Source organism: Aspergillus multicolor (genome assembly GCF_047715735.1).
Source record: "Aspergillus multicolor strain CBS 133.54 unplaced genomic scaffold BDW74scaffold_50, whole genome shotgun sequence".
Lineage (NCBI taxonomy): Eukaryota > Fungi > Ascomycota > Eurotiomycetes > Eurotiales > Aspergillaceae > Aspergillus > Aspergillus multicolor.
This window is the reverse complement of record NW_027396001.1, coordinates 15699-26401: the sequence shown is the minus strand read 5'-3', so window position 1 is coordinate 26401 and position 10703 is coordinate 15699. Positions and strand designations below refer to the sequence as shown.

General features: G+C 46.3%; 3 protein-coding genes across 3 annotated transcripts; 2 read left to right on the top strand and 1 right to left on the bottom strand.

The window, feature by feature from the left end:
• The first annotated feature begins 3854 nt into the window (after positions 1–3854).
• Positions 3855–5216, top strand: BDW74DRAFT_115674 (uncharacterized protein). Its single transcript, XM_073721903.1, has 3 exons — positions 3855–4210; positions 4276–4547; positions 4598–5216. The coding sequence occupies exons 1-3, from the start codon at positions 3959–3961 to the stop codon at positions 5130–5132; spliced, it is 1059 nt and encodes a 352-aa protein (XP_073578088.1). The 5' UTR covers positions 3855–3958; the 3' UTR covers positions 5133–5216.
• A 170-nt stretch (positions 5217–5386) lies between these two features.
• On the top strand, positions 5387–6487 carry BDW74DRAFT_171538 (uncharacterized protein; the record flags this gene model as incomplete). Its single annotated transcript, XM_073727323.1, has 2 exons — positions 5387–5953; positions 6023–6487. 2 exons carry the CDS (start codon positions 5387–5389, stop codon positions 6485–6487), a joined length of 1032 nt encoding a protein of 343 aa, XP_073578087.1.
• A 55-nt stretch (positions 6488–6542) lies between these two features.
• Positions 6543–10500, bottom strand: BDW74DRAFT_171536 (uncharacterized protein; the record flags this gene model as incomplete). The annotated part of the gene is made up of 5 exons (XM_073727322.1): positions 6543–7686; positions 7736–7863; positions 8305–9490; positions 9561–10377; positions 10437–10500. The coding sequence occupies 5 exons, from the start codon at positions 10498–10500 to the stop codon at positions 6543–6545; spliced, it is 3339 nt and encodes a 1112-aa protein (XP_073578086.1).
• Positions 10501–10703: the final 203 nt, after the last annotated feature.

The window sequence follows — 10703 nt, the reverse complement described above, 5'->3', positions numbered from 1 at the left end:
AGCATTATCATGGGATAATTTAAGGTTATACTATATTAGATTTATAATTTTATGAGGATCTCTTTAATAAAGGGATCCTAGCGCTAACTAAGGAGTGTGGTATATTTAAGTTAATGGTATTTAAATAAGAATATTATTATAAGTATATACTAACTACTTCCTAAATGCTTGTTAACCAGTTTTATATAGAATAAGATTATCCGCAAGGCCCAGGCCAGTTAAAGCATATAAAGTATGACATGATTTTTAATACTTTAGTACTAGTGGACTTAAATTACTGTTTATACTTCTTATTTATATTACATGGTATACACAGCCATCCTCCTCCTCCACCTACACGGCCCCCAGAGCAAATCTTACAAGGGATTAAGGAAATTATTTATTAAATATAAGATGTAAGCCTTATAACAGGTAAGTACTCTGTAACTGCTTAGCAATTATTAGAAACTGCTTACTTATTAATTATGTTTCTTAGCGCACTTTCTTTAAAGTCCACAGCTTAAGGCATTTTGCCAACAGTATGGTGCTTTTATACTAGCAAAGATATACTTAAGCTTTTATAATAAAGACTAGATTACAGCTATTATTAAGAAATAATATTTAGTTTTATATTCTAATGGCTAAGATGTGAACGGTCTAATTTGCCTATAATAAATTAACCATTATATTAAGGTTAGTAGTTTAAACTGCTTAGGAAGCACTTGGCAAGTACTTACTATCTTATTAAAAATATATCTAAGAAATATATTATAATTTTAATAGTAGTATGGTTTTTTATGCCTTTATAAAATAAATTAAGCTTCTAGCCAAGCTATCTTCTTTTAAGGTAGATATGTTTTATAAGCGGATTTAATCTAAGAATATAAATAAGGTTTTTTTTGTAATATTTTTACCTAAACCAAGTAAAAGTAAGTATTAATTAACTAATTATTAAGTGGTTACTAACTATTAAATTATTAGTTATTACTTTACTCCGTGTCTTTACTACTAAGGATATAATAAGAGGGTACTACTTACTTTTTAAGCAAGTATTTACTTTGCTTTATAAGGTCTCGCGGCAGCCAGTTCTTTTTAATTACCTTTATATAACTGGAATACATGGGATTATTATAGATATAAATAATAAGTAATACATAGGTAAGTACTTAAAAGCTACTTAATAACCACTTATTAAGCACTTAGGCCTTGGTTAATATCTCTTTAAAATTAACCCGCAGTATTAAGATATAGCATGGCATTTAGAATATTTAATTATCTTTTATTATATCCACTTTTAATAAACAGTTTTAAAAGTTATTAAAGCAAAGAATTAAGGGACACCTTTCTGGGCGTGAATAATAAATTTATTAAAATATTTATTTACAAAAAGATATAATAAACTACTGGACTTAATAATAGGTATTTACTAATTATTAAGTGCTTAGGAACCGCTTGCTAACTAGTTAATAAAAAAAGAAGTAAAGCTAGTATAGGACTAGGTAATATATAAAAAGTCTTATATTATTAAAGCAGGGCTAAATAAAGCATGCTTTAAGATTTCTTTTAAATATTATTAGCTACTTTATAATTATATAAATATAGTAAAGCAGTCTTATTATAAGTTTAATATATTTAAAAAATATTTAATATTAATAAAAGTAATTAAAAAATAAGTAGTTTTTAAGCACTTTTTAAGTACTTAAGGCTAATTAATATTAGTTTTACAAAGCTTAATAAGAATAATATTCTCTAGTATTATAATTTTACTAACTTTAATATTTATTATTCATGGCGCATGTTAAATATAAGAGAAAGCTATGAACAAGACCAGTGTTAAGAAAGTTAGTTAATTTTACTAACTACTTGTCAAGCACTTACTTACTAGTTCTAGTTAGTTAAAAACACCAGCGCTTTATATTACCTTAAAGTTAATTATATTTATAGTCTTAGTTAGTAACACAGACTAGTGATTCTTGGTAAGTTTTACTATTTACTAAATAATTCTCACGCGCTTATAAGCCACCTAGCTTAATTTAATCTACTCAGGGTCTTTAAAGAGTTGCTTTATTAAATCTTCTAAATCTAGATAAGCGCCGCCAGGAGCTTGAGTTATGAAATCTAAAGGCAGAGATTAGGAAGAAAGAGGAGAGGGTCCGCTTGCAATAGCTAGAGAATAAAAGGCTAAAGCTTAAGCTTATAAAAAGGCAATGCTGGCTTTAGGATAATGCCTAAACTACTTATAAAGTAGTTAGTAAGTACTTAGTAATTAGCTAACTCTAGTATTATATATAATATATATAATATATAAGGGACCTTTAGCTACTATTACCTAATTCTCCTAATTACGCGTTATAATAAAAAAGTGCTAGATAAGGTGCTTTACGCTACTATATATATATATATATATACAAGTAGTTTAAAATTAATAGCAAGCTGCACTAGAGCTACTTAATAGTTACTTATAAAGTACTTAGGCCTGATTTATACTGGAACTTCTGTTCTCTTATTATATGCGTGATATCTTAAATATATAAAGTAATAAGTAAAGACTGGCTACTAAGTAGTTACTAAGCACTTAGTAAATACTAAGTAACTAGTTAAAATAGTACTTACTATAATATTAAAATAGTCAGGTATCTAGCGGAATCTTTTACTATAAAAAATTATTATATATTTGTCTTTATCCTAAGCAATTGCGAAACAGTTAAGAACCAGTTTTATAGGATAATAGTAAGGGAATAAAAATGCTAAAGTAAGATAACACAAGGACTAATTAGGTTATAAAAGGGCAGGTTAAGAAGGCCTTTTATTATATTATACTTGTACTAGCTACCACTTTTATTACTAGATATTAGTATTATTATTACTTTAATTACTTGTATAGTTATTAATAAGTAATAAACTTACAATTTATTTAAGAGAAGCTATGGTAGGCGGGTGGCTATTATAATAATAAGTAGTTAAAAAAGGTAAGGTAACTTAAAAGGCCGAGTGGACTGGTAAGGGGTAAAGAGCCCATCATGTGATGGTCACTTTACTTAGTCAGCGCCTTTCGGGGCGCCCGACGCTAAAGACGAGTCTAACCGACCTGCAACCTCCCCGACAAAACAACACCAACAACAGCACCACTATCTCCATTAAACACCAACAAATGGATATATCATTTGATCCACGACACTATACTCTCTCTGAGCTGCAAAGTTGACCTTGTCCCATTTTCGAAGGTTTTCTTCCCTCTTTCCAACAGCAGGCTCCCCTAGTTTTCGGTTGTCTCGTCAAGCAGGGTTGCGGTGAGGGTGAGTAAACCGTATGCAGAGGACTTAAGCTTGTTACATTCGTCCGTCAAGCCTCGCGATAATTGCTGCTTGTATACAGATGAGTGCATTGCTCTGGAATCCCCGTGCTTGGTGCTTTGATTGTGGCAAACGAGTGTCCAATATATATTCTGAGACCATCACAAGCCAGTATAGAAATCGACTCATAAGAATGACTAGAGGGGGTCGAAGCCATCCAGAAAGAGAACCCTCGTGGAGTTCGACTGTTCAAGAACGCCTTCACCGTACCGTCTCCAACATTCCTCGCCGCAGCAGTCACCAGACTCATCAACAAGTCGAACGACTCGAAGGTCCAAGCGAGCCAAGCCTGCCAAGGGGCCAACTGAATCATGCAAGGCGTTGGTTGGCGCAGAAGAGGCGGCTCGAGCCGATGGGGCTGCCGGAGAACCACTCTCCGCCAAATCGAGGCACTCTAGCCGAGCACCCCAGCAATTGATTGGAACCGATCTGTTTGTTCAAGGCTGCAATGCCTTGGCACCCCTGGGTGCTGGATAGATCTCGGGCTTCCCGGGCGTTGGGCCTTGACCCTTCCATTCGCCCGCCGAGCCGCATCGTCTGACTCTTAAATACCAAAGGGAGAGGGCGCTCCGCCCCCAGCGCCCTAAGAGTACTGCTACGAATTGAACGGATAGTCCACTGCCACGATGCGCTCTACTATATATCTTCTTTCCCTGGCCGCGCTTCGGTTGACAGTCGCCGAGCAAGTTGGGTATTTCAATTCAGACGACTGCGCCGACCCTTCGGGTTTTGCCTCGTGCTACGACGACGCGGATGAATGGTACGCCGATTGCATTAACGAAAACTGCGAGGGACTGGGTGTAGATTGCCACAATGCCTGCGAGTATGCCAGACAAGGGGCGTACACGCGGTGTGCGGCAAGCTCATGCTGGAACAAGGTCTGATTTCCCAAACAAGCCATCAGAGGCGCGCTGCAAACAGCTAACGTCTCCCGTTCTCTTAGGTCTACAGCTGCGAATACCAACAACAAGCCAGCGACTACGTCAGCTCCGCCGTCAATCCCGATACCGAGAATATCCCCTTCTGGCCGGCTCCCGACAACGCCGCAGGTCGATGCTCATGCCCAATCGGAAAGGTGACAACCGCCCAAGTTCTTCTGAACGAGGGCATGGAAAGCTGCGGAGATCTCGCGGACCCCTTCAACCAGACACCGGACGAGATAGAAAGCATTGGAATGGGCTGCCTGTGCTGCGGATGGAGCAGCTGGCTATCTACGTGAGCTTTTCGCATCTGGTCCTCAGATTGATTGCACTAACAAGATACAGCCTCGACTCATTCTGTCCACGCCTAGACCCCGCCGAGCTGGGTATGGACGGCCTAGAGCAATTCGTCCAGGATAACGTCGCAGGGTTCGACTGGAGTACTTGCCAGCAGTGGCTCAACCAGTACGACTGCGCCGCGGACTTTGGGTTCCCGGCCAACATCGAGACATACTATGGGCCGGGCAACATCCCCGAGGGTGGCAGTGAGACGCTGAGCAATATCGGCGCGCTCACTACCCCTGTCAGCGAGACCGTCACCTTCACGATTGGCACCCAGTTGTTCCCCGTTACCGCAGTGTCGACGGACGCATCGGTTCCTACGGGATCGAGCGATAACGATGACAGCAGCGACAGCACCAGCACCACCAGCAGTGATGGGGCCAGTCAAACCACCGCAGACGGCTCTGAAGAGACCTCGGCGGACCAGACAACTGACGCTGGACCTACACCAACAGACGCGGGTGTCCACGCAGTGGCTATCAGCAAGAGCCTTCTGGCGCTGGTGATTGCTATCCTCGGCGTGACATACGTCCTATAAGGGGCTGAGAATGACATTGAAGGTTTTTTATTAACATGCCTCGGAATATGTACTTATAAGTCACGTTGTACAACCCGATCAAGAACGAAACAATTATTGCCATTTTGGACAAGGACATATCTCCGTGTATTTTGTACCTATAAAGCGAACGCAAACCCCTCACCCTGATGCTTGCATCTGCTGTAATCAATCCGTCACTGCCCTTAGAAAGGAAAATCAACTTGCGAGGCCTGAACGTCCAGATTGCAAGCACAATGACCACAGACTCTCAACCAAGAATCCGGTCCCAATCCTCAGATTCCACCTACACGCTCACCTCCACCCAAAAAGCCCATTTCCTTGAGCACGGCTACATCAGAATCCCGGGGTGCTTCACAGCCGAAAAAGCAGCATCATGGACACACGACCTTTGGATCCGACTCGGCTACAGCGCATCCGACAAAACAACCTGGGACGCCGAACGCATCAACATGCCGCACCACCGACAAGAAGCCGTGTCTACATTCGCACCAAAAGCGTGGTCCGCGATCTGCGAATTATGCGGGGGCGAGGAGCGGATTTCAGACGACACCGAATTCCGCAGTTGGCGCGATAGTTTCATCGTGAATCTGGGGAAGGACGAGTGGGAGGGAGATGACAGGCAGGGGCAGCTTGATCCGCGGCAGCTGGACAACTGGCACGTTGACGGGGACTTCTTCTGGCATTTCTTGGACTCGCCTGAGCAGGCGCTGCTCGTTATACCGCTCTTTTCAGATATCAAGCCGTCTGGTGGAGGGACTATCATTTGTCCGGAGGCGATAGGATTGATGGCGAGGTATCTGGTGAGTATCCTATATTTTCATACCTCGGGCGCTGCTTGTAGGCGTTTTTCTGACCTTTCTCGCGACTAGTACGAGCACCCCGAAGGCGTCTCTCCGCACATGGTGTCCAGACCGCAAGCCCAGAATCCAGAGTCAGACCCAGGCCTGACGTTCTACAAGTCTCTGGTCCAAAACTGCACGGACTTCCGCGAGATGACTGGGGAGATAGGCGACGTGATCCTATTGCATCCACTGATGCTGCACTCGGCGTCGCGGAACAGTCTCCGGATACCGCGCATCATCACAAATCCTCCAGTTGCTCTGAAGGAACCATTTAACTTGAACCGCGAAGATCCGAGTCAATATAGTCTGATTGAGAGGAAGACGCTGCTGGCCCTTGGAAAGGATAGGCTGAGGGGCTGGAAGATCACGACGGGCAGGGAACGGATTGTACCGGCGCGGATGAAGAAGTTTTATGAGATGAAGGTAGCAGAGGAGGAGCGCCTGAGAGAAGCGGGAAGGCGGATAGCTAGTGGTAGTGAAGTTGGCGTATGATAGATCTAAGGCTAGATCATGATAGTATGAGGTTCTAGAACACAACGGAATGACGTTATTGAGAACCTTGTCCCTTCCGGTCATACCGAAAGATCACAAATGTTGGGCAGAACTGCAAAAAGACAGCGCCTACCATCATACATCCTGCAAATATCTGAGCGCGCAGGAAATTTGCGTCTGACAAGTTTACTAGTGTCCCAGCAATGGGCGTTCCAGCCAGAGATCCGAGCGAGCTGATTCCCCACATCATGCCCATTCGAGTTCCCAGCATCTTCAAATCCGGGCATAAAGCCGGATGCGAGACAATCGACGTTGGTCCGGTCACTAGAACCCCGGTTAAAAACCCCCAATAGCATGCCCACACGATAAATCCAGGAGTATTAGTCGCAGCAATCCAGGTGAACATAGCAATTGCCGAGCCTGCTACGCAGGTTATGAGAATGCCGATGGGCTTCACGCGCGATCCCAGGAGATAAGGAACAGTTCGTCCGAATGCAGACGCGCCGTTGATGATGGCAACCATGTAGAAGGAAAGGCTTGTTGTTTTCAATGCTGTTCGCGCGTATGACGGGACGTAAAACAGTGGAATCCAGTAGCCGAGCATTACCAGTGTCATAGATACCGATAACGCCATAAAAGGAATGTCTTTAAACGCTTTCCAGTCGATAAGGCTTCGAGCCCCGATCTTCTCTCCCGGGCGGCGGCACAATATGGCACAGGTGATGACGGCGAGGAATAGGTTAATAAAGGCGATGCAGCGGACCGTCCAAGGGAAGCCGATCTTGGGCTGAAGTTGGCGAAACATGATTGGAAAGACAACACTGCCTACGCTCGATCCAATCGACGCGCAACCGATCGCAATCGGACGCTTTGTAGTGAAATACATTGAAATCACGACTAATGCCGGGATGTATGCGATGCCACCACCGATGCCAACGCAGAATCCTTGGGCAAGAATCACTTGATAGTACTGGGTAGCCAGACTAGTCGTCATCATGCCAAACACGACAAGGAAGCTTCCAGAGATAATGAGAGGGCGAAGGTAGCCGAGGTCGACCAACGGTCCGGATACAATGCCGACCATGACAACAAGCGTAGCTTGAATGCTCCCTATCCAGGAAATGGCGGAAGGAGATTCATTGGGGAGAAGTACCGTCTGGTAAAATTCCTGAAAGGCGCCATAAGTACTGATTAGTCCCCTGGATTGAGGTTAGACCGTACTCCTGGACGTTGGTTGTTGGGACATACCAAGAATTGACAAAGACGCAGAAGACCGCAAATACACTAAGCCATGCCTCCAAGCCGCCGTTTGGGATTGGCCGTTGCGACTGTACTTGAACCGGGGCATGAGCCGTCGGGGGCGCTCCAATCTTTTCCTCCCGGGTCTTGTCCATGCCACCGATCTCAATCAATCGTCTTCTAAGCTGCGAAGTGAAACGGGAACGGCCCCCTTTATGTGCGAGCGCTCAGGCACCATTAATAAAGGAATCGGAGAAATGGCGCCATCGCCCCGGCGGACCCAGGATTTGTGAGGCGGGGAGCTTTGTGGGGGTGTCGGCTATACAACGACGATCCGTTGGCTCGGCTGAAGCCCCGGCACTTGGCAACACTTGCTCAGCCGTTAGTGTTCGGTAAGGCAGCCGCGCGCTTTTGGAAGGCGGTTCCTATCGAGCGGCTCCTTGAACCAGTCGCAGACGAGAGCGTAGTCAAACCGAGGCTATCCAGCCTCTACAAGCAACGGCTCCGCTCCATCAGCCGAAAGTATTATAGTACATATTATGCCACAGAGCGGCTTGGTCGAAAGACTCCGCCATCACAGCATCCTCGAGCAGGTTCTCGCCTGCATCTTCGACAGACCATGACAACGGTTCCCACTGCATGTTGGAAACAGTCTGATTGGGCAGTAGAGGCTCCTGCACGTAGGTGCTGGTAGGAAATTGCGGGTTGTAGTTGGCGGGTAGTATTTGCTCCGGTTGCCAACCGGTAGTTTGAGGGATCGCACTGGATCGCTGGCTCTCAGTCGTAGCGGGTTGTGTTGTGGGAACATTGCGGCGAATGTGAATGTTCCCCAGAAGTGGTACATTGACGGTCAGTTCTTGCACTGGCGCAGCGTTACTCGCATCCTGCTGTAGAAGGTTTCGTAACGAGCGGAGTGTTTTAGCACCACGCTCTGCAAAGTCGACACCGACTCCGTCCTTTGACTTTTCCTCCATGAGCTCGATTATTTGCGTCACAACCCCTTCTATGCGTGGCTTGTCGATTTGGAAGGTACGGTGGTCGGGGAATGGACAAGAATGAGAGAGCAAGAGCAGGGCTGCCATAGCTCCAAACACTTGAAGATCGAGCACTCGCAGCGTGAAGAACCCTGATGGAAGCTTTCGCCGAAGGAAATGATATCTATGAGCAACGGATTCGCACGCGTCAATACACGCTAGTCGGCTATACAGATACTCCTCGGTTCGATCTTGTCGAAGGGCGACCGGTAGATGAGCCTTCAGAACGATGCAATAGTGCATGTACTGCACGACGTGGTCGGGTTTCAAGTCATCCGTCATATTCATGATCCACCACGACGCTGGGGCCTGAGAAGCAAGATCTCTCGCGCCTCGAGCGATTTCCAACGCGGACGTGTAAAGCTTCGTAGTTGGGCCTTCTGTAGCACTGAGGTCTTCTAGATCGTAGATTTTGGGGGAGATGTCCATTAAGCGCCTCATGTAAACAGATGGCTGAACAACACCGTCGACCACAAGATCATCGACGATTTGCAACTGATAGCGTTTGGTATACGGTGGCAGATTGATCAACATCCCTCCCAACCGGTCGATAGTGCAGATAAGCTCCCAGAGCTGGATCTTTTCATTCTGCGCCGCCGCCTCGGCGGGACTGTTAGCTTTTTTAATTCGAGCGAGTTGGGCTGCCTTTGGTAGACCCATCAATTCCGCAAGGGCGATAACGTGTCGCATCTTTAGCCAGCCTTTCTGGGGATTACCACGGCCCATTTGTCTGTGAAGTGTCAGAACAGCTCTGAGTTCACCAGAGAAGCACGACGCTGCAGGAGAAGAGATATACGTACAGTCGAATGAAGTGTATGCACATTCCGAGCCCTTGGTATGTTCCGATCAAACGGTCATGAGCCATCACCAAACTCTCGACAGCGTCCGAGACTGAGCGAGCAAAATTTATCCGTTTATGGGAGCCCATTGATGGGGTATCGGGGCTATTTCCTGATTGGGGGATTTGCTGGGCTGTGATGGCCAGAGTCAACAACCATGACGCCAGAGCAATAATGTCTACACCCGGTTGGCACATTTCCTCGTACTGCTGAAGTAACTCCTGGCTCGAGTTTAGCACCGAAGGCTGCGGCAGCATAGTATGAACCATCTGCATCCAGTCATAAGTGCAGACCAACATTTCCGCCGTCTGCTCTTTGGTTGGAATCAGTTTCTGCAGCGCCGGTCGTATGCTCTCGGCAAGGTGAGCGGAAGCCTTCACCCTGCGTTCTTGAAGCTGCTCGTTCCGCCGGTGGGTGTCCACGCTAAGCCAATCATTATGGAAAAGCGAGCGTAATTGGGACGGCTCCTCCGCAATCAAGATCTCGGACGCGGTGGATTCTGCATCGGACTCATCGGATCCGGGGCTGTGGGTCGCGGTTTGATCGACCTGGACCGACGGGTTGCCGCCGAGCCTGACCTCGATGTTACCGACAGCTTTTGTCAAACGACTAACCTGGGACTCCAATTGTGCGATCCGATAGCGTGATGGCAGCCGTTGCGCCTGTCGCGGGCGGGAACTCGTCGTCTGGGCAAGACAGGCGGTGTTGCGTTCGGTGCACTGACGGCATGTTGGCGCGTCCTCGGGGATTCGAACACAGCGAACCTTTCTTCTTCTACCTGCATCGCACAGTTAGCAAGCAATAACGCGATCCTAATATAAGGACCTCGAGCGCTACATTCGGTGCAACTCTTCGTCCCCTTCCGAACGCCAGAGGCGGCAGGGCTATGCGGTGCAAGCATTGCGGCCACGTGGGAAAAGCGACATTGGTCCGAGTCGGAGTCCGTTGAGATGCAGCAATCAGCGGGGAATGAGTTGGAAATAGAATAAGCCAGGAATGGGCGGGGATAAGGTCACTGCTCCGTAAGGAATGGCAGGAGAGAGGATTGAAGGCGTTTCATGAGGGGGCGGAGGACGGACGGACGAAAGTTGCGACCGCGGAGCT